At 46.0% G+C, this 23707-nt stretch overlaps 1 protein-coding gene across 30 annotated transcripts in view; it reads right to left on the bottom strand.

Moving 5' to 3' along the window:
- The window catches only part of ATP7B (ATPase copper transporting beta), an 81664-nt gene that overhangs the window by 20858 nt on the left and 37099 nt on the right, over positions 1-23707 (bottom strand). For 11 of the 30 annotated variants that reach the window (XR_012426985.1, XR_010582602.1, XM_065533275.1 and 8 more), the window contains 8 exons: positions 20001-21234; positions 16525-16782; positions 14443-14714; positions 11243-11404; positions 8171-8247; positions 6490-6664; positions 4664-4897; positions 3870-3961 (listed from right to left, as the gene is read on the bottom strand). Coding sequence is in view for 26 of the 30 variants with exons in the window: in XM_065533275.1 (XP_065389347.1) it covers positions 3870-3961; positions 4664-4897; positions 6490-6664; positions 8171-8247; positions 11243-11404; positions 14443-14714; positions 16525-16782; positions 20001-21234 (2504 nt within the window). In the remaining 4 variants the exon portion in view is untranslated. Of the gene's footprint in view, positions 1-3869; positions 3962-4663; positions 4898-6489; positions 6665-8166; positions 8248-11242; positions 11405-14442; positions 14715-16524; positions 16783-20000; positions 21235-23707 lie in introns of those variants that run through there. The other 19 variants (XR_012426986.1, XM_065533279.1, XM_074022082.1 and 16 more) reach the window with 5 other exon arrangements.

Consider the following 23707-nt stretch of genomic DNA (forward strand, 5'->3'; position numbering starts at 1 on the left):
ATTCTTCAGAATCTACTATTCCTCTCCAAGTACTGAGGGATAGGAGCCCTCTTAATTAAAAGACAGTGGTTTGTTTCACAGCACTTCTTCATCTTTAAGAGTTTCTGACAGCAATCTGTTTACTTCACTTGTCTCCTCTCTTCTACTCCCCTTCCTCATTAAACACAAGTTAAGAAAACAAAGAAAAAACTTACAGCATTATGGTCACTGGTCTACATATGATATGTAATTTGTTTCCCCATCAATTATTAAAAACAAAAAACAAAAAACACAATTTCAACGTGGGAGATTGGGGATGGGGATGTGCAAGCCTTTTAATATCAAGCACACCCATGTGTGCAATGTTTCTTTAACATCTGACAGCAGTTACATTCCACTAGTGAGTATCTCAGCACCTGCCGTGTTTACATCCCCGGGCGGCTGAGGCACAGAGTGCTCTGAGAGAACTGAGGAGCCACAGCTGAGTCAGGCCTGGGGAATCAGGAAAGGCGTCTGGAGGATGCAACTTCCATGCTGAGCCCTGAAGGCAAGGAGCCAGGCAAAGGATGAGGAAGAAGGGAGTTCAAGGGGAAGGAAGAATGTGTGCAGAGGTCTGCAGAGAGAGGCAGCCCCTTCCTGGGACCTGCCAGTGGTGCAGGGCAGCTGGAGCACAAGGCAGGGGATGGCAAGACAGGCTTGGCTCAACAGGCATGCAGGCAGACGCCGGGCCTCACTGCCACGTTAGGAAGGTGGTGTTGATCCTAAGGACAGCAGGCAGCCGTTGAAGGATTTTCCAATACAGAGTCATACGATCAATTTGTGCTTTCAGAAAGATCACTGGTTTGAATGTGGAAAAATACTGGATGGATACCTGACTGCAAGCAGTATAAGGAGACAGCTGCGGTGCTTTAAGGGCAAGGCCACGGTGGCCTGGACCAGCATGATGCCAGTAGATGACGCCCCTAGAGACGGAGGTGCTAGAACCATGAGAATGGAGTGCAGATGTGTGAATGAGGGCAGGGAGGCATTGTAGAGGACACACTGGGAGCTGGCATGAGGGTGCCTTTCCCTGAGACAGACAGGCACCAAGGAAGGGGACTATTTTTGGGGAAAAAGTGGGGGAAGGTGAAGAAAAATACAGACAGGCCGAGTCTGAGACTTTACCAGCCACCCAAGAAAAATGTTCCCACTGGCAGGTTGTCTCTGGGATCTAGATGTAGGTTTAAGAATGAGTTTTCTACAGCTGTTAACCAAAGACATGGGAGAGTCAGACGTCCCAGTGACGGTGTGTCACACACAAAGATAGAGGCATCACCACCGGAACCGCAAGGACCATTCACAAGGGATAAGGAGAGTTGAAAGCCCATGGAGACTAAGCAACAGCAGCAGCAAGGAAAGAAACTACAGGGCGCCAGATGGATAGCACCTGGAAACGCTGCCAGCACCCAAGACTTGGAGTAAAGAGAAAGCACAAGTGTCCCCAGCAAAGGGATAGTCAGAGGAAGAGGCCCAAGCCTCAATGAAAGAAGGCAGTTATGCGAGAAACTCTGGGGGCCTTCAGATGGTGCCATGAACCAAAAGCACAGGCAGAGGCCCAGATGCGGGAGGGCCCTGTGGGAGGCAGAGTCACTGGGAGACCAGTGCCCAGTGCACCTCAAAGCACAGAATGGTTGAACTCAGGAAAGGCCTAGACTGTGGCAATCCAGGCAGCAGTGGGTGCAGCCTTGGCCTGGGAGAGAGGGGTGGGCCCGGGGTGTGCTGTCAGGAGGCAAGTAGGAATGACCACACCCAAACTGTGAGCCAAAGGCAGACTGAACTCTGGTCTTCTGGCCCCAGCTTAATAATGTCCTATCATGTTGCATGGTAGTAGTCAGGCCATGTGTCCACAGCCAAAAACATGAATCGGCATTCTTGGAAAAGAACTGAGTTATGACAGGTGCTGCACGCACTCTGTGGGCACTTCGGCCGGCAGATGCCTTCTCCTCCTGTTCAGATCCCTGAAATAGTTCCAAGCAACTGCAGTCAGTGCCATCAGAGGCGCCTCAAACTGTACCGAAGACCCTAGCAAGGCGAGTCACAGGAAACGTGAGTCAAAACCAACACAGCTGCCAGCGGCCTGGCTCCCCGTCTAAATGTTTTCACTTCTCAGAAACTTCCATGCAATTAATTTATAAGAGAGAAAAAAAGCAGCCCAGGCATGTGACTGCTGCAGACCCATGGCACACCAGAGCCCAGCATGCCAGGTGCTGTCACACAGGGTCCTGTATGGGGGCAGCACAGCAGAGTGGCTGAGGGGGCTCGGTGCCTCCAGGGGACCAATCCCAGCTCTGTTGCCTGCCTGCCATGGACTCTGGGGATATTACTCCACCTCACTGCACTTGGCTCTTCCTGAGGAAAGCTGCAATGATGACAGTGCTGCCTCATGGAACAGCTATAGAGTGGAACTAGACGATCTGTGGCAAGTGCTGGGGAGTGAGCCTGGAACACCAGAAGGACTCAAATCTCAGTTGCCATTCCTACAACTGCAATGATCATTTAAAAGCCAGCATCCAGAACAAAACCAGTGCCACCGCGCGGCAGCCAGCCTGTGCCTCATGAACACTCATGCATCCGTGTGGCCCCAGTCAGTTCCTCTACTCACCTAGGGCGCGCCCAGGGCCAGGTGCACCAGCCCTGCAGACCCCATGGGGAAGCAAGGGGTCTGTCTCAGCCTTCACACCCAGGGCTCCAGGACACAGCTAGGGCAGGCGGGCTCCAGCAACAGTGTGATACATGGACAAGGGCATGCAGGGGAGGGGCAAGGCACCATGCCTCTGACAATGGGAGTGGTTAGAGTCTGCATGACGTCGGAGGATAAGAATCAGAGACACCAAAAACCACTGAGAAAACCAACAGAGACAGATTCCCTGGTAGAGGCATAGGAGGAGACACCTCTCCCACCAACGGGGCAGGAGTGGGAGGTGCCACGGAGGACGCTAGCTGTGTAGGCTGAGGGACAGGGAACTGGAGGGTTTCCATCTGAACGCTTCTCCTTCCAGCAGTCCAAAGCGAGACCACAGGCTAACAGAAAATGTGGTGGGACCAGGGAGAGATTTTAGGAATATGAAGGAGGGCTGAAATAACCATCGCCTAGAATATAAAAAAGAAGCTAACCCCAAGAAGCCTTAATTAGCAAAAATTTCCATATTATTAAATATGCATTAAGAGTTAGTGTGTATAAAGGTTAAGAAAATGGACTCTGGATCCACCAGCCTGGGTTACATCTCAATTCCATTAATGAATACCTGTGCGACCTTGGGCCAGTTGCTTAGCCTCTCTGAACCTCATTTTCCTCATCTGTAAATTAAGAGTATTAATAGTACCTTCCTCAGAAAGTTTCCATCTTTGGTTAGATTAAATACAAACAGATTAGAATAGAGTCTAGCAAATAATAAATGCAACAAGAGTTTCCAGGAATAATAATAATTATTATTTTTAATATCAGGCAACCTTATGAGGACGATAAATTTCTCCTTCAATTTTTATTCTTTAGCAAGTTGAAGTCCTTATCCCTCCGCCTGTCTGAATCTGTATCTTACTAGGAAGGCCTAGTTCATACTCTATGTTCTCTATGAAGTTTCCCTTGACCACCACTAGCCTTCCTCTTCTTAATTCCTGGAATACTAATCATCTACACCTCCCATGTGCCATTTGACACACACACACCGCCTACAAATCTTGTTTTATAGTTCAATGCCTTGCTTTTGTAACTGGATTGAGAGGGCGGATCTTACTGTGTCTCTGCCCACACTGACAAGGTCTACTGCAATGTCAATACAACATGGGCATCTGACGCAGCTCATACAGGTTGATAGATACCAACCCCAAAGACGTTTGATAACATAACCCACCTGATGATTAAATTGTCCTCACCAAGGGTCACAACGGTGGCTTCTGTGGCTTGGAGAGACATGAGTTTGGCCAGGGCTTCTGAGGTTTTGCTCTAGGAAATAACCAGAATGTGAAATGAGAGCTATTGAAAGCAGACCTGTCCAAACCCAGCCTGAGAGTCACAAGCGTGGTGTTAGAGACAGCTGGTGTGAGAGAAACAGTCTTACAGCATGATAAAAGATTCTGCAGGTGGGCATTACTTGCCATCCACCACCCATGGCCACGCGTGTCACTTCCACACTGATGTACAGTGCCCGTGCCACCAAGGTCTGGGAATTACATTTCAGCCTGGAAACAAACAGTCTTCCCACTGACCATTTTTTTTGCGGTTCAATCTAATTTCTTTTAGGGCCTGAGTTCCATTCTCTTATAAGATACGTTTCAGTGTTGGGGACAATGGAGGGTGTTAAAAATGGCATGACCTTGAGGAGGATGTAGAGATTTCTAGACCAACTATATACTCAGTTGTGCACTAAGAGACAATGTAGGCTCTGACCTGAAGGTCAGGGTTCTTTAGTTTACACAATACACCTGAACGATGGTTTTAATAATTAACCAGATTAGCTGGGATTTCAGAAGTAGTAACCAATCTGGAGATTAGTGACTAGAGCACCTTAATTATATGGAGGTTTCTTATTTCTTTAAGTATGTCTCTATACTGTGTATAATTAGTAATTCTAAACATGGTGTTCAGAAGAAGTGAGATTTGTTTACTGAAGCGGCAGCTCTTTTCTGAACCCGAAGCTGCTGTTACCTTTGCCAAGTGTTCCAGCCACCGCCCCAGGGCAATGAACACGAAGAGCATGGGGGGCGTGTCGAAGAATGTCACAGGGCTCCTCTCCGCCTTCTCAGCCACAGCAACCACCAGGATGACCAGAGAATAGACGTAAGCAATGCTCGTGGCCAGGACGATGAGCACGTCCATGTTGGCTGACCTGTGTCTCAGAGATTTGTAGGCCTGAACGTAGAAGTACCACCCGCCGAGGACCTGAAAGACAAGGACAGTGAAGGCTGCCAGCACGTAGGGAGGAGAGTTCAAGGAGCGACACAGGGCCGAGTGCCCTTGGGATGGCAAAGCCTCTAGCTTTGTGCACAGTCTTGACATTACTTCTTCCTCTGTGATGTGCGTTTATGAAATATACTTTCCCATTCAGAGGACTACTGTCCACAGGAATGGATGACCAAGAGCATGTGAGACCCTGAAAGCCCAGTGCATACAACACAAATGTCTGCTAATAAGAGAATGGTGAAACATTGGGGGGAAAAAATCACGACTCATTTATAGTGTACACAGTACAAGGCATTCCACTCCCTAAAGAGAATGGGCTCTATCTATAAGCCACTGGCATAAAAGATGTCTAATACATGGTTAAGTGAAAAAGCCAGTTGCACATCAGTCTATCTCATATGATCCCATTTCAGTTAAAAAAGTCTGTATCTGTATTACATGAACATACACATACACACAAGTGTGCATTTTCTCAATATAAAGATTTGGAGAGATTCATGCCCAAATGCCCAACTATTAATATTACCATAGCAACACTGGGGAATAAGATTGGGCGGGAGGCAGAATGTGATTAGTGAAAGGGCATCTTCCCCTTTTCTTCTTATACTTCAGTATGGTTTGACTTGTTAATAATAGTGTACATTACACTTATAATCAAACAAAATATAGAAAACCACAAATTCAGGTGGGGGACAGTGGCTCACACCCGTCATCTCAGTGCTTTGGGAGACTGAGGCTGGAGGACTGCTGGAGGCCAGGAGTTTGAGACCAACCTGGGCACATAGCAAGATCCTGTCTAGCCAGGCATGGTGGCAGGCGCCTGTGGTCCTAGCTACTCAGGAGGCTGAGGTGGGAGGATCGCTTGAGCCCAGAAGTTCAAGACTACAGTGAGCAATGATCATATCACTGAACTCCAGCCTGGGTGACAGGGTGAGATTCTCTTGAAAAAAAAAAAATCCAGCCTACCAATGCTTGCCCCCAAATAGCCCCTGAACATTCCAATATTAGGACAGGGATTTAGTTTTATATTCCAAAATATATGCATAGAGGCACACTTCCCACCAGACACACAGCTAGTTCCTTAATATCACCACCAAAGCAGATGTTTCATGTCTTTCTCTTTAAATTATAACCTCCTCAAAGATTAAGGACCATATCTCCACCTTTTAAGATAGAACACTCAAGAGCAGCATGGGCTCAAGGGTGATCCAGTTGTTGCTTCCAACAACAAATGTAAATTAACCTAAACAATATGCAAATTGGAGACAGAGTTCACCACACCTTGCAGCAAGGAGGTTGCTATTCCAGGGACAGTTCTGATCACTTGAAAGCAACTGAAATTGACAGTGAAACCAGGCCCTTAGTAGTCCCCCACATTGGAGGGTCCCCAAGCCCCACCTACTAGTCATAAGAGAGAAAAAAAGCAGCAACTGCCTGGGTGGGGCATGAAAGCTGCAATAAAGTGCCATTTAAACCAAGCTAAAGGGCTATGTTTGTGCTTAGCAGGCAGAACATCTGAGGGCCACACACAACATGGAGGGGAGAGGTCTGCCCACCTTTCTAATACATACCTGGACAAAGGTGCACAAGATAAAGAAGATGAGATTTAGAATGGACAGTCCTGGAATGATGTTGCGGTCCAGGACCATAGACTGGTGGGGCTGGTTGCTGGGTATCAGCATATAGATCATTAAAGCCATGACAGGGATGCCAAACACCAGGCTGCACAGGAAAGACTTCTTCCACCTGGAAAACAAATGCAGCAACACAGATATATCAGACACTGCTTGTCACCTGGGTTACAAGCCACTCCCCTCCTGAGGACTCAGTTTAAGACCTGCCTTTGTCACATGCCTGGAACAGACCAAGGGTTAAAATGAAAGTAAGACCCTCTCTTTCTGACACTGGCCATCTGAGGGAGCATCTAGAGGTCTAAACATCACTACAAGGAGGTTCCAGAGATGTTGAGGCCCAGCCCCTGCCTTCATACACCGTGGTTACCTTCAATTTATGGGTGAGGCAACTGAGGCCCCAAAGCTGAGAATCTAGCCCCAAAGAAGACTACCATCCTCGGCCTTTGGTTGCCTTAGCTCTCTTTTCAAAGTGCAATCTTATACAGACCCCCAAAGAAAAAACAGATAAAAGCAGTCTTTTATTGATATAAACTTATATATTCAATTTTTAAACAATTATTTAAAATAGAGTCCATGAGAACAGTGACCACTGGCTGTCTCAATGAACACCATAGTTTGGAATCGGGGGTCATGGCCAACAGCTGTGGTCTCATGTTAGCTGCAGCATCCATGAAATTCCAACTGAGTGGTTGTGGAACCTCAAATGCACCTAAAACATGACATGAAAACCACCGGCCTGTGAGGCTGAAGTCTTAGGCTGTTGGACTGCTACTCAAGAACCAGACCACCAACTGGCTGTCCAGATGCCTCTCCTGTCAGCTCCTCCTGTGCCCCGGGCATGCCTACTGAACCAAGCCACAGCAGTCCCCGAGGGTACCCCCGACCAATTCGTCCAGTCAAGCAAACTTCCACTCATTCTTTGAGGCTCAGATCTTATGTCCCCTGCTTGGAGTTTTCCTAGACCTTCCAGAATCTGCCAGCGCCACTGATTTCATTGCTCACTCACTCTTTCTCAGCCAGACTATGGGCCCCTCCAAGACAGGGAAGATATTTATCCCCGCACCTAGCACATTGCCCTGAACACAACAGCAGCCTTTATGGTGCTGAATGAGTAAGTGGCCATCTGAAACAATGAATGATCTCAGGTCTTCCGCTCCTGGGCCATTTTCTTTCCACTCAGCCATTATGCCTGTCCTCAAATTCTAGTTCTAGAACCCATGCAAATAAAGTCTGAAAACAATACCAAAGGAAAAAAATCTACACTCTCTCCCTCCCTCCCAACTTAAGTGCTGTCCAATCTGTTAGCCAAAGGTAGCTAAATTGAAATTCCTTAAAAATTAAAAATTAATTTCCACAGTCACACTAGCTGCATTTGAAGTGCTCACTAGCTCCATGTGACTAGCGGCTATCACACCGGGCAGTGCAGACACAGAACACTGCCATCATTCCAGAACTTCTTTCGGACAGCACTGTTTTAGAGGGTTCATATTACAAGGGTAAAGGCAGCTAATCCAGGAGGAAGGCACCATGGGAAGACAGGACCAGCAGGCAGAGTTGGGCCCAGGTAGAAGATGGCACTTAGATGAGAGCTAGAGTTTATATTTTGTGTTCTACCTACTGCTTTATTTCCATCTTGTGGTCCAAGTGATGAGCGTTGGGGATTCTCTGGGCCAGGGATGCATGAAAGCCAATTTCCTTGTCATTAAAAAGAGAGGGGTGGGGGAAAAGGAGGAAGGTACTTGGTTAAAACATGCATTGGTAGAAAGCACTTTTCAGCTTTGGAAATTAGAAAGTTAATCTAAAAGTGCCTCAGAAGACTTTGGGCTTTCTGCTCACAACTTCTTTACCCAATAGCCCTACAAACCCTGTGCAGAAGTTTAGCACTTCTGGGAAGACAGTTTCCCCCAACCCCAAAGCTGAGCAGTGCTGACTTATAATTTATACTCAGCATTTCTGAGCGAAGGAATCCCAAATACCTAATGGCCAGAAACCTTCATTCCATGTATGAGGAAACAGAAGGTTGGAGAGGATAAATACCTTGCCCAAAACCCCAGCCTTCTCAGAAGAGCTGGACCCAGAGCTCCAGCCTCCAGCTTCCAGCCCAGGCTTCTTGCCACTGTGGCAGAACTTGGCTTCTTCAGCAACTGGAAGCACAGCTTCCGCTGTGCCCCAACAGAGTCTACACCGCAATCTTGTGCTTTGCTCACAGTTTAACTCAAGCGCTTTGTTACCACGTTCATCTGACCACTATATCTTTGATACTCTTTATGAATAACACACAGGAAAAAGTGCCAGGAATGCTCTTGTCTGGCAGCACAATTAAGAGAAGGGCCCCAGAACTCTGGTGCTGCGACTTTTACACAAAAATTAAAAGTTGGGGTGGGAGAAAGAGCAGCTGAGACTGTCTAAAGACAAATCCTTTTACAACTAACACCAGCCTAATCATATTAGGGAAAAAATGGCCCAGAGATGCAAGAATGGAGAACAGACATTAGCAATATTCCCCAAATAAGGTCAGCATGGATGCCGCACTACACTTACCAGGTTGGGTAGGGTAGAAGCAAGCGAGATATCAGAAATCAGAAAGGGTTGGCCAGGCGCGGTGGCTCATACCTGTAATCCCAGCATTTTGGGAGGCCAAAGCAGGTGGATCACCTGAGGTCAGGAGTTTGAGACCAGCCTGACAAACATGGCGAAACCCCGTCTCTACTAAAAATACAAAAATTAGCTGGGCGTGGTGGTGCATACCTGTAATCCCAGCTACTTGGGAGGCTGAGACAGGAGAATCACTTGAACCCGGGAGGCAGAGCTTGCAGTGAGCTGAGACCATGCCACTGCACTCCAGCCTGAGCAACAAGAGCAAAACTCTATCTCAAAAAAAAAAAAAAGAAAAGAAAAGAAAAAAATCAGAAATGGTGACAAAGACATGTTCAAAGGCACCACGTTGGACTCTCCTTGCTGTTGACTGCATCAGTCTGATGTCTGAGCCTCATCGATGCCATATCACTACTGTTCTTTAAGATTTGTGGTGTACTAGACTCACAAAGGCCACTAAGCTCGAAAGCACAAGACCTGGGTTTGAGCACCAGTTCTGTTGTCCGTGAGCTGGATACTGTGAGTAAAGTTACTTAACCTCTCTGAGCATCTTTCCTCAGCTGATAAAAAAGCTGTGTTGTCTGCCTTCAAGGGTGGAGCCCTGGACCATCAGCAGCAGGATCATTTCCACGTCAAAAAGCACTCCCGGGGCTGGGCACAGTGGCTCACACCTGTAATCCCACCACTTTGGGAGGCCAAGGCTGGTGAATTACCTGACGTCAGGAGTTCTAGACCAGCCTGGAAAACATGGTGAAACCCCGTCTCTACTAAAAATACAAAAATTAGCCGGGCATGGTGGCAGGCACCTGTAATCCCAGCTACCTGGGGGACCGAGGCAGGAGAATCACTTGAACCCGGGAGGCGAAGGTTGCAGCGAGGCAAGATCGCGCCATCGCACTCCAGCCTGGGGGACAAGAGCAAGACTTTGTCTCAAAAAAAAAAAAAAAAAAAAAAAAAAACCAAAACAAAACAAAAACTCTCCCAGGCCAGGTGCAGTGGCTCACGCCTGTAATCCCAGAACTTTGGGAGACTAAGACAGGCAGATCACCTGAGGTCAGGAGTTTGAGACCAGCCTGGCCAACATGGTGAAACCCCATCTCTAGTAAAAATACAAAAATTAGCCAGGCATGACGGCACATGCCTGTAGTCCCAGCTACTTGGGAGGCTGAGGTAGGAGAATTGCTTGAACTTGGGAGGCAGAGGTTGCAGTGAGCCGAAATCATGCCACTGCACTCCAGCCTGGACAACAGAGGGAGACTGTCTCAAAAAAAAAAAAAAAAAACCTCTCCCAGGCCATATAACAGACAGCATCTCTCTGTAAACACACACACACACACACACAGAGAAGAGAAAATTCAGGATACTACATTAATCCTGCTATAATAGGTTTCATTTCATAGGCAATTTTATAACATGTAGTTCCCACTAAACTTAATTTATCCTTACTAGCTGTTACAATTTAGTCTTGTTCAGTTTTGACGGCCTTAACCCATTCAGATCACCACTGATGCTCATTCTCTTATAGTCTAGTATTGTATAAACTGTAAAAAGGAAATGGCATGTCTATGGACAAACTGGGAAGGGAGTAAGAGGCAGGGCATGCATGAAAATTCTCACTGATTTTCCAAAGCAGAAGCGGCCAAGCTCTCCACCACAAGACTGGCCGACTGGCCGACTGGCCTGGCATAGTGGCAAAATGTGGTATCATTTTTCCCAAGGCCAACATTCCTTTGCTCTACAGATACTTGGTTTGGGCACAGATCACATTTAAAAATTACAATTAGGCACTTTAACCCTATGTACAGAGTATCTTGACAATATTGATGTTTCTTAGGGAATATTTAAAATTAAAACAATAATAATAATGTCTTTTCCTCATCTTTCTCTTACCCATTCACTGATACCCTCTCTCAGATTATTTACTATTTACTTACCTTCAGCTTATTTTAAAATGACTGAGCTTATTTCCATGGGAAAAGTCAAAGAATTTTAGGTTATTTTCATTTTTTCTCAGCTATATTTTCTCATTTCTCTTCACTGACTATATATTACTGTTTTTAAAAAGGTGAGTACAATTTTTTAATGAATGACTTACCTCAATAATTTTGATAATATCCCGTGGACCGATAATTTCCGGGTCAAACTTAACAAGGGCTTTGCTGGTGGCAAGGGCAACGGAGGCATAAGTGATGCCATTCGTCCTCGTGAGTTTGGACTCTATGTTGTGGACACAGGACGCGCAGGTCATCCCTGTGATCTGCAACAAAGGATGGCAAGAATCCCACAGACCCAGGATCAAGGTGGCCTGTGAAAGACAGTCTGGGGAGTCTGGGTAACAGGCAGCCATGAGCCTTTCCCTCCTCAGCACTGCTCTCGAGACCCTGGACTACACCTCCAAACCCCGCGTGTGAGATTCTCAACGTTCCTCCAGCGGCTTCAGGGACTAAACAGTAGCTCTTTCCCAAAACAGGTACAGAAGACAGCCAATCACGAAGCAGATGGCAACAGACCAAGGCTTGACTTCCGGCTCTGATACGGATGGGTTTTTATAAGCCCCTCTCCACTGTCTGTTACCTCACTGCAAAGCCGGGATACTAATGCCTGTATGGGGAAGTGAACTTCTGTGAAACTCGCTGCACTCCTGAAATACTCTCGGTAATCCCAAGTGTTGCTGGCATGCGGTCTGCAGCTGCTGCTAGCATCCTCCCTATTTTAGAGCTCTGCTGGCTCCAAGGGTGATGATGTTAATACCTCTTATTAATAGGAGAAAAGTGGCTGATGCAGGAGATGTAATCAAAGGTGGTCCCAAGGTACAAACAGGGTGTTGACAGGTGAAGGGAAGGATGCTACCAGAAGGAGAAGCTCGAAAAAGACAAAAGGCAGGATAGCATGAGGTGTTCAGGCAAACATCAAAAGCCAGGCTTATCTGGGCACAGGATGCACAAGGGAGAGGAAGGAAGGCTGCAGGGCTAGCTGGGTCCACAGCCTGAAGGCTTTTGAGCAGCCAGCTGAAGTGCTGCTAAGCTAGCACCTGATGTGAAGTCACTGAGGGGTAATGAGCAATGGAATGACGTGATTGGAGCTGCATGCTGAAATTCACATCGGTGATCCCAGATTAAAGAGCCAAGGGTCCCATCTGGAATTAGGGAGGAGGAAGAGGGGAGCTCATCTGTAATCAGAATGCATTCAACTTGGCCCAAGACCCAAGGTAAAAATGGGAATGCAAGGACCACCAGGCAAACTTAGGAGTTTACCTGTTGGCAGGTGACTGCCAACAGAATTTTAAAAATCAAGTCTCCAAATATTTCTGTGGTACTTCTCTGCTCTCTGCTTGTTTTTATAACAACAGTAATAATAAGTAGCATTTATTGTGCACTTGCAAAGTGACTGGTGCTGTCCTAGGCCTTGTGCTGCTCACACCAAACCTAAGAGGTAGGTCTCAAAACTGCAGTACTGAGAGGTTTAGGAACTTGTCCAAAGTCGCACAACCAGTGACGGGTAGAGCTGAAGCACGTCCCCAGATGGGCTGGCTCCAGAATCTGCTCTGAGCCACTGCCATCTGCAGCATGAGGTGAGTCTTCTCAGACCAGGTTCAGAAGTATCCCTGCAGCGACAGGGCCAAAACTCAAACCCAGTTTTTAAAGCCTACACTGCTTGTGCCATACCATGCTGTGCGTCCTGACATGGGAAACGGAAGTCTTAAGTGTGACGTGCTATTCCTGGGATATATATTAGGCAAATATGAAGTAAAGAGACAATTCACTCTTCTGAGGATCAGTGGTCAGCATTTCCTAGAAGACCAGTTAAATACAGAAGTTCACATAAAATCTGAATATGTGATGACAATGTAACTATTAATACAGCATGGTTTTTAAAAAAGAACACTGCAATAAAAAAAAAAACTGTTTAAAAGAAATGTACACCTTACGGCCGGGCGCGGTGGCTCAAGCCTGTAATCCCAGCACTTTGGGAGGCGGAGACGGGCGGATCACGAGGTCAGGAGATCGAGACCATCCTGGCGAACACAGTGAAACCCCGTCTCTACTAAAAAATACAAAAAAAAAAAAACTAGCCGGGCGAGGTGGCGGGCGCCTGTAGTCCCAACTACTCGGGAGGCTGAGGCAGGAGAATGGCGTAAACCCGGGAGGCGGAGCTTGCAGTGAGCTGAGATCTGGCCACTGCACTCCAGCCCGGGCGACAGAGCCAGACTGCATCTCAAAAAAAAAAAAAAAAAAGAAATGTACACCTTTTCCAATAATCCTCTTGCTTTAGATTTTCCACATAGAAGTCTGAGCAGGCAGAGATGTCCCCATGCAGATCCCGAGGTTTGCAGCAGAGACCCTGCCCCTCTTGTTGGGCACCTCTTGTGGGGCTGACCAAAGCTGTGACGTAGCAAGTATTAGCTGTGCCCTCCAGACACACAGAGGCCCTACCAGAGCAAAGGGTTTGCTCCACAAAGAACACGGCTGCTCAGGAGCTCACGGGCCTCTGTGTCCTCAATGCTTTCCCCTCAAACATCCAGTTACCACTAATGACTGACAAAACACACAAGGAAGTAGAAACCCTCTGATGACCTGGGTAAAGCAGCATCGTTCAATTCTCTGTGAGTTATTCTAAGTCTCCCTCTGCTTACACAAAAAGAGCTATACAAAAAGTACAGAAGTGCTTTCAAACATAGTATGTTCTACGCATCAGATACACCCATTGTTTTTGATAATGTGTTGGCATGTAGACAGATGGGAAACAATACCTCCCCACCCAAAACACTGGCAACAATCACCACCTGGAACATTCCCCTCAGACTGAGTGTTGTGGAGCACTTTGGCCCTCTAGACACCCATGCACCTATCATAAGTCCTTTTCTCTTAGAACAGCACTTGCTACCACATGGACTTCCCTCTACTGCCTTGAGATAGTTGCAGGCATGCTAGTTTCTTTTTAGGCTTGAAGGACTGTGTTCATGTTCAACTCCCCCTAACCACCCAGCTCAGGGCAGTCCACCGTCTTTAATTCCTCTTTCTTCTATACTCCTGCAGCTCATCATCTCTTCCTCCTAACACCCCTAATACTCTCAGTGGGATCCTCCCCATGACTCTTTAACGTAACTGACCTTTCTCAAAATGAACAAGTCATTGTTGTCGGCTTCAAAGGAAGGTGAAACAAACAAAATACCCAACAACAACAAACCAGACATGTCCAAGATGGGGAAATTTACTAATCACAAAGATGGATGCTGTCCAAAATGCAAATTGTCAGAAGAAGCCTGTAACCCCAAAACGCACCCACCGTACTTACTGTCAGCTCAATGTTGCCATCGGAGCCTGCGGAGTCCTCCATGACTGCTGCCTCAAAGCCCAGGTCCTGGATCAACTGAGCTATCTCGAGCGGCTGAATGACCTCCGGGTCATATTTGACCTCTGCCTTTCCTGCCATCAAGGCAACCAACACGGAGAGAACACCTGGAACCATCAGGTCACGGCTGTAACACTCTGGGTGGGCAGGACCTCCAGGGTGACACATAACCTGTAACACTCTGGGTGGGCAGGACCTCCAGGGTGACACAGGACCTCCAGGGTGACACATAACCAACAAAGTCAACATAACCGAACAAAGAAACACATCTTCCCAGAATCCTCTAGAACAGCAGTTTTCAAACACGGCTGCACATGAGGATTGCTTGGAGAGCCTTTAACAATCACGATGTCTGGTCTCTAACCCAGACCAACCTAATCAGAGTCTCTCAGGGTAGGTGGCAGGCATCTTTCTTTCTTTCTTTTTTTTTTTTTGAGATGGAGTCTCATTCTGTCACCCAGGCTGGAGTGCACTGGCATGATCTCAGTTCACTGCAACCTCTACCTCCAGGGTTCAAGCAATTCTCCTGCCTCAGCCTTCTGAGTAGTTGGGATTAGAGGCATGTGCCACCATGCCTGGCTAATTTTTGTATTTTTAGTAGAGATGGGGTTTCACCATGTTGGTCAGGCTGGTCTTGAACTCCTGACCTCGTGATCTGCCCACCTCGGCCTCCCAAGGCGTCATATTTTAAGAAAAGTTCCCCAGGTGATCCTAATGTACAGGGAAGTTTGACAGCCACTATTCTAGAAGAACAATGCTTCTCAAACTTTAATGGACATATGAATCACCCAAGGACCCTGTTAAAATAGAGCTTCTGACTAGTCGGTCTAGGAGGAGGTTTGAGTTCTGCAGGTCCATCCAGCCCCAAGGTGATGCTCATGCTGCCAGCATATGGACACATTCTCACTCAGGCTTTAGAAGACACCAATGGAGTAAGTAGTGTGGTCTGCAGTTATTGACTGCTGTTACAGAAAGGATATCTTTTTTTTTTTTTCCTCCAGACACTTTCATACAAGGAAAAAATAAAGAATTTTCAAAAGTGGTTTTCCTTACTATTTTATAGTTTCTAATGACTTTCAGGTATGAAAAAGAAATCCCACAATCTTGCTAACACTATTGTGTTAGTTTAACATGGGGAAAAAAGCCTCATGCAAATAAATGAAAGGAATGAAGTGCTTCAGAAAGGATGCCACATGGGATAAAAATGAGGATTCAAGTCAGGAACAGAAACATAGGCTACAGGAGATTATAGGCTAATTTTATGAGCAGTCAGACCATGGATAACAAATGATCTCCTATTAACACCTCTATCTGCTAACAGTCACTCTAGAGCTGCAGGAAGCTATAATGCATAGTGAACAAGAGGCTGGAAAAACATGTCATCTGAATTCAGGGTTGATTCTAAGGGCCAAGGAGTTCAAGTAAAAAGACACATCACTGGGGTAAGAAAAGAGAAAGTGATTCTGGTGGCAAGGTAGAGTCATGGTTAAATTTTCCAAACAAATGGGACAGAATTTTGTTCTACTTTCAAGTTTAAAAGTATTGGAAATGCATTCTGGAGGACAAAACTTTGACATTTCCACACATTTCTGTCCTGTTGTTTCTGCAAACACTCTCTGGTTTACAGGAACAACAAGAAAGAATATTTGAAATTGGAACTTCTATACAAAATGCAGGTTATTTATTCATTTTATAGTAAGGGGTTGATGGGATGGGAGGGAACAAAATATGGAATAATACTAGCACAATCTAATTGAGAAGTCTATCCATAGAAGGTACCATGACCTTTAAACTGGATTTTCAATGGCTAACTTACTCAGAGATATATTTTATCTCAAACTAAATACTTCCTAAAGAACAGACTACCAGTTATACGAGGACATTAGACAAACATCTATGCTATATAATGAACTTGCTACCTGGTTATCAGGGCTACTGATAAACACAGTTGCTGGATATTCTGAAGGGAGAATATGAGGTCTATAAGCAGCATTCCTAAGTTCAAGATGGGCGTTCACCTCTTACCAGCTTCCTTCTGCAGATTCCTTTCTATGTTGGACACACAGGACGCACAGGTCATGCCTTTGATCTGTAAGAAGCACTTCTGCGGTGCCACTGCTCTGGTTGATTGTGGGGACTTTGCCCAGATGTCCGGGAGATGGTTTGTAGGGAGACTCCCAGCGTGGAGAGCCACTTCCTGCACAGATGTAGGTGTACCACCTGTAGTTTGCACCATGGAATTCCCAGCACTGTGGTTTCCAAGAGGGCTAGTAGAACAGTTTTCTAGGATAAAATGTCAGAAAATATTCAAATCAGAAGAACAAATAATATGTTTTTCAGAACAAGAGGTTTCAGGGCTCTTGGTGAGGGTTCATGGTCCCGGCTCCCACCAAGCAGCCTCAGCCCCTGGGCTCCAGTAACTACCTTGTCCCTCAGCCACCATGGACGAGGGGGCTTCCTGCTGTTGTTAATCTGTGGGGTTCTTCCCATTGCGTATTTGGATTTCCAGCTCTCTAACACCTTTGTAAATAGTTCTCTGTATTAAATCCCTCCACTGAGCTACCCTGTAACTTCACCTTAACTTTCATTTCCTTCAGGAATACCTACTGCATGCGGGGTGCTATTGAGTCCAAGGAGAAACAAATCACGCTGACCGCAAGGCTGTCCTCAAGGAGCTCCCAATCAATCGAGAACGGCTCTTCAAATACAAACTGGCACACTAATGGTTTATTCTAAATTAAAGTTGCCAGGTAAAATACAAGACATCCAGTTAAATTTGATTTTCAGACAAACAATAAATAATTTTTACTATACATATGTCATGAATATTGAGCGGGACATGTTTATACTAAAACATCATTCATTGTTTATGAAAAATTAAAATTTAAGTAGATGTCCTATATTTTTATTTGCTAAGTCTGATACCCTAAATACCTCTTGGCAAGCTAAACATAATTCTCATAATCCTGCCCAATCAAAAAAAAAATCACTATTCTTTTCTTTCTAGGTTTATTTAATCAAATCCAGTTATTCTGTAATATGTAGCTTAACACTAATTTCTTTTTACCACTTCATGCTAACTTCTTTTTACCTGATTGCATGGTTGAAAGACTTTAAACATCACACAAAAACAGGCAGATGTTTACCTTATACTATATTTCTCACCTTTTGTGTACAGGATTTACTGTTCTACTGTGTTTTCCTTATTGATTTTTGTTTTAAAGAAACTCCTTCCTGAAACTTGGTACAAAAGACAAAGCACAACACAGGGCCAGGCCGCTTCACACGAATGCCCGCTCCCTTCAGCAGTGGGTGTGTGCTGTGGGCACAGAGGGGAGGCAGAAAACACTCACAGCTGAGGGAACTTTTCAAGGAACAAACTTTATCTCAGTGACCACAAGAAAAGATGTGGGAAACCAAAGTCCAGCCATCCCTGAGCACTGAGCTGCTGGTGGGCTTGCCTGTGCCGTCCAAGGCAGCTCTTTCTAGTGCTGGGCCCGCTGCTCCCTACAGTACCGAGCTCCAGGCAAAAGGCCGAGGAAGCCAGCCATGTCCTGGTCCAGTCCACAAGACACGCACGTGCAGGGCCCATGTCTGGGACCTAATCGGTTACAACACACCACCCACAAGCTGCCCCTCACAACATGTGCCCCTTCCCTCCTTACCTTCAGCATTTCTCTCAACCATCTCCACTCACCTATCACCCTCTTTATCCCTAATTTAAGCTACTAGTGGTCTCCACCCTTACCACCAGCCAGGCTGGGCTCCCACCTTCCCAGGGTCCTGAAGCAGCTGCCGAGGTCTCCAACGGCCTCCCCTAGTTAACCCGGGAAGATACGACTCAGACTTTGGCCTCTGCAGCTTGCATTATGTCCAGGGTGACTAGGAGACCCCTCCCCCTCCCTCTGCTTCTTTCCCATTCCACAGTCACTCTTCCTAGGTCTCTGTCATCTTCCCACACTCAATTCTGCATTTCCAGCCTGACACTCTCCCTCAAAATTCAAGGCCCTTCTATTCCACTGTCCTCCAGCATCTCAGCTAGGGGCTCATCCCAGTTACCCCTTTCCTCCACGGCCCTCCCCATTACACACCCCTCTTGGTGACACCAAGCCTGGTGGAGCTGCCCTCCTGAATGTCTTTCAAACCCACCTCTTTCTCACCTGTCCTCCTATGTGGTCTCACTGCCTCAACGGACACTGTACCGTGACACCACACTGGTCTTCTAAAATATAATCTGACCTCGTGCTTCCTCTGATTAAAACCCATGATGGTGGCTGAGCATAGTGGCTCATGCCTGGAATCCCAGCACTTTGGGAGGCTGAGGCAGGAGGACTGCTAGAGGCTAGGAGTTCAAGACCAGCCTGGGGAACATAGCAATACCGCGTCTCTACAAAAACATAAAAATAAAAAAATGAACCAGGTGTGGTGGTGCACACCTGTAGTCCCAGCTACTCAGGAGGCTGAGGTGCGAGGATGGCCTGAGCCCAGCGGTTCAAGGCTGTGGTGACCTATGATCATGTCACTATCCTCCATCCTGGACAACAGGGCAAGACCGTGTCTCTAAAACAATTTTTTTTAAATTTTTAATTAAAAAATAAAAAAGCCTGATGCCTCCCTCACCTTTACTTCTTCTCTTATATTCATCAAATGGGGAGAGAAACATCATTGATAAATCCTTTCCTTAACTCTCATTTTTAACAGCATAGCCTCTAGGTTATGACACTAAGGTTCTGTTGTCTAGCAATAAAATATTTTGGGAAGGTGATAATAGTTCTCTTGGTAAGAAAAGGGCCTGGATGGTCCCATAGTGTTCTATTTCAGGATATAGAATCAGAATTCTCTCTAGGAAAGAAGCCCAAATCCAAGGAGTTTAGCATTCCAGTCAGCCATAGTTTGAATGTGTCCCCCAAATTTCATATACTGGAAACATAATCCTCAACGTGGCAGTGTTAAAAGGTGAGGGCTTTAAGAGGTGACCGGATCATGAGGGTTCTACCCTCATGAATGGACTAATCCACTCATGGATTAATGGGTTATCAGAAGAATGGCATCGAGGCTTTCTAAAAAGAAGAAGAGCCACCTGAGCAACCATGTGAGCATGCTCAGCAGCCCTGCCATGTGATACCCTGTGACACCAGAGTCCCCACTGGCAGCAGGCTCTCACCAGATGTGGCCCTCAATCTTAGACTTCTCAGTAACTATAAGAAATAAATTCAGTATCTTTATAAATTACCCAAATTCAGCCATTCTGTTATAAGCAACACAAAACAGACTAATACAAAATCCCAACTATATGAAAAGCAAAATCTAGATGCTTGGAGATTGTATTTCCTCTATCTTAACAAATTTAACATGCAAGGAAAGTTTGCAGGATTTTGTTCAACTGCTGACATGCGAGGCGGGGAGCAGGGCTCACCTACGCCACCATCCAGGAGCTATTAGACACAAAGAGAAAAGGAGACAAGCTCAGGATATACCTCAAACACACATCAACTACGTACCAGAAACGACTGAAGCCTCAAATCCCATGTCTTCTATAGCAGCTCTGAGTTCTTCTGGGCTAATTACAGAGGGATTATAAAGAACTGTTCCAATCCCTTCGGCCAAAGACACCGATATTTGCTGCACCCCTTCCAGTTGGGAGATCATGCCTTCAATGGTATGGACACAGGATGCACAGGTCATGCCGGCAATGGCAATCAGAGTGGTACTGCATGTGCTCTGCACCTGGTTTCTTGGGGAGGAGCCAGGGGAATGAGAACTGGAAGACCTGTGATCTGTCCCACTCCCTTCGGCTCCATCAGGAAGAGAAACTTTAAAGTTCCCAGGTGGAAGTGCCTCGATAGCCGTCTGCAGAGCCACTGGGCTGGTACGAGAAGGGTCATACTGTACTTGGGCAGTTTTGTTCTCTAAGGACACTTGAATACTTTGAACCCCTAGGAGTTGGCCAATATTTTCTTCAATATTCAAGACACAAGACTTACAGTGCATTCCATCTATTCTCAGTTGGAGGGTGACCACATTCCTTCCTTGGTGTCCCAAGGTCTCAGAATTATTAAAATTCTGGTTAGCAGAAGATAAAGGTCTCTTTGGGTTAGTGCTTTCTAACCGCTCAATATCAATTGGTCCCAGGCTTAAGGGAGCCACTTTGTTCTTGATGGCAGCTTCAAATCCCATGTCATTTACATGGTCCCTGAGGTCTTCAGGCTGAATGAGATAAGGCTGATAAGTGATGACAGCCTCTTGGTTGCTGAGTGAGACTTTGACTCTCACTACTCCTTGCAGTTTCCGGACCTTGCCTTCAATGGAGCCGACACAGGACTGGCAGGTCATGCCCTCCACCCGGAGCTTGACCACAGCCTCCTGGGCAGGCAAGGACCTTGAGGGCCAGGAGGCTGCCTTTCCTTCTGCAATGCTGGCCTCGAAGCCCATGTCCCCAATTTGATGGCAAACCTGTTGCAGGCTCACAACTGATGGCACATATTTCACAGTGGCACTGCCTTGTTCCAGGGAAACCTTCATGCTCACGATGCCTTTCAAACTGGAAATTCTGTTCTCAATGGACTTCACACATGACTGGCAAGTCATGCCCAAGATCCTGATTGTGCTGGTGTCCACCTGAGAAGAAGGGCCCAGGCCATCCAGACCACCTTCGTAGCCAACATTGTCAAAAGCAAAACTCTTCTTCATTGCTGGTTCCCAGGCACGGGTAGGCAAAGAAAGCTTAGATAAGATCTAAAACGAAAAGAAATAACATTTTTTATCCTTTAAATATTTTCTACAACATCCCAGCTTCTCCGGCACTGAGAAAATGGAAAACAATGCCACTGGTGTCAAAACATCCCAAGGGCAGAAGAACATAAAATACACAGAAAGCAAGCTAAAGGCATCATCTATAAAATGAAGAGCTCTGACATTCTTCTCTGACAGAAGCTAACTGTCTGTCCTCCTTAGTGAAATGTCATTCTCACACAACAGACGTGGAGGATCCTGATGGAAAGAAGGAAAGCACGACACGGTTTTACACATGGAACGCAGCACGGCCGGCCTGCAGCAGAGGCAGAGGGCACAGCGGCTCACAGTGGGAAGGCACAGGTATCCCCAAAGAGGCCCCCACCTCTGGCTGATACCTCTCCATAGAACTTAGTCCCTTCAACTCAAACTTTGGGGGTCCTGAGGAAATACAAACCCCAGAAGAGGCAACACCTTACTTCTATATCTCTTTCTAGGGGTGTCTGTCTGATTATCATAGCAGAGGTTAAATGTGCTTAACACCCTTCAGGTACACGCTCCAAATGCAGACTTTCCAGGCCCACACGGTCGGAATCCAAAGGTGGGCCACAAGCCTGTGAAAAAGCTTTAGAGGTATGCTCCCTGGGCGAGGTTTAATGAGCACCTGTGGCTGAGCCGAGGGGCAGGAGGGGAAAGGCTGGAAGAACAGGAAGTTGAGTTTCACGAGGAACTTCATAGTTCTGCCTGTGACTCAGTGTCACCGTCCTCCTGGGTGTTCAGGAGAGCTGTAGCCATTACCTGAAATTTCAGGTGCGTCACTTAATTAAAGAACCTGTTTTCTTAACACAACACAGTACAAGTGTTATTTCCTGGTTTCTACACGGGATGATGTAGTCTCAGTCATTCTATTAACAAGCAAAATCTTCCTTTCACAGGCTCCCAGCCTACAGCTGTCTTAACTAGATATACTTTTTACACCAGAACTTCTATGTGCTTCAGAAATTTGGAAACAGACCTTTATATACGACACATCACAAAAAAGCAGATTTCTCCCTATTTGTACACAATCCTGCTTGTCTTCAGGTGAATCTCCTTTACATGGAATGATCTCCTTTTTCCTGTGCATAAAATGCAGACCTTGCCAACTGGCTTTTGAGCAACTTAACAACACAAATGTTTAACTTCTAAAATGCAGACTATATAAATGTTGATTTCTATATCCACAAAGGTTTGGGATTAATAATTACATGGAATTGTGAATATTCACTGTAGCATTTCCTAAGAGAAAAGAGGAATAATTAAGTAATTTGAGGGACAGCAGTTTAAAAGATATTGCTGAATTCAGTAAATACGTGAATGTTTAACAATGTTGTTTAAGGATGGTGATACACTCTGAGAAATGAGTCATCCTTGTGACTTCATCCTTGTGTGACCATCATGGAGTCACTTACACGCACCTAGATGATGTAGCCTGCTACACACACCTGAGCTGTATGGGATAGCCTGTTGCTCCTAGGCCACACATCTATACAGCATGTTACTGTACTGAATACTGCATGCAATCGTAACACAATGGTAAGTACTTGTGTATCTAAACATAGCTGAACATAGAAAAGGTACAGTAAAAACACAATATAAAAGATTTTAAAAATGGTGCACCTGTATGGGGCACTTATCATGAATGGAGGTTGCAGGACTGGAAGTTGCTCTGAGTGAGTCAGTGAATGAGTGGTGAGTAGATGTGAAGATTTAGGACACTGCACTACTGTCGATTTTATAAACACTGTATACTTAGGCTCACTAAATTTATAAAAAATATTTTTCTGGCCGGGCGCGGTGGCTCAAGCCTGTAATCCCAGCTCTTTGGGAGGCCGAGACGGGCGGATCACGAGGTCAGGAGATCGAGACCATCCTGGTGAACACGGTGAAACCCCGTCTCTACTAAAAAAATACAAAAAACTAGCCGGGCGAGGTGGCGGGCGCCTGTAGTCCCAGCTACACAGGAGGCTGAGGCAGGAGAATGGCGTAAACCCGGGAGGCGGAGCTTGCAGTGAGCTGAGATCCGGCCACTGCGCTCCAGCCCCGGCGACAGAGCGAGACTCCATCTCAAAAAAAAAAAAAAATATTTTTCTTTCTTCAGCAATAAATTAACATAGCCAGACACAGTGGCTCATCGTAATCTCAATGCTTTGGGAGGCCGAGGCAGGAGGACTGCTTGAGCCCAGGAGTTCAAGGTTACAGTGAGCTATGATTGCACCACTATACTCTAGCCTGGGAGACAAAACAAGACCCTGTCTCTGAAAAAATAATAATAATTTATTAATTAACCTCAGCTTGCTGTAACTTTACTTCATAAACGTTTAATTTTTTTTTTTTTTTTTACTTTCGACTCTTTTGTAATAACACTTAGCTTAAAGCACAAACACACTGGACAGCTGTATAAAATTTTCTTTCTTTATATACTTATCCTATAAGT

This window comes from Macaca fascicularis, chromosome 17 (genome assembly GCF_037993035.2).
Source record: "Macaca fascicularis isolate 582-1 chromosome 17, T2T-MFA8v1.1".
In the NCBI taxonomy this organism is placed as follows: domain Eukaryota; kingdom Metazoa; phylum Chordata; class Mammalia; order Primates; family Cercopithecidae; genus Macaca; species Macaca fascicularis.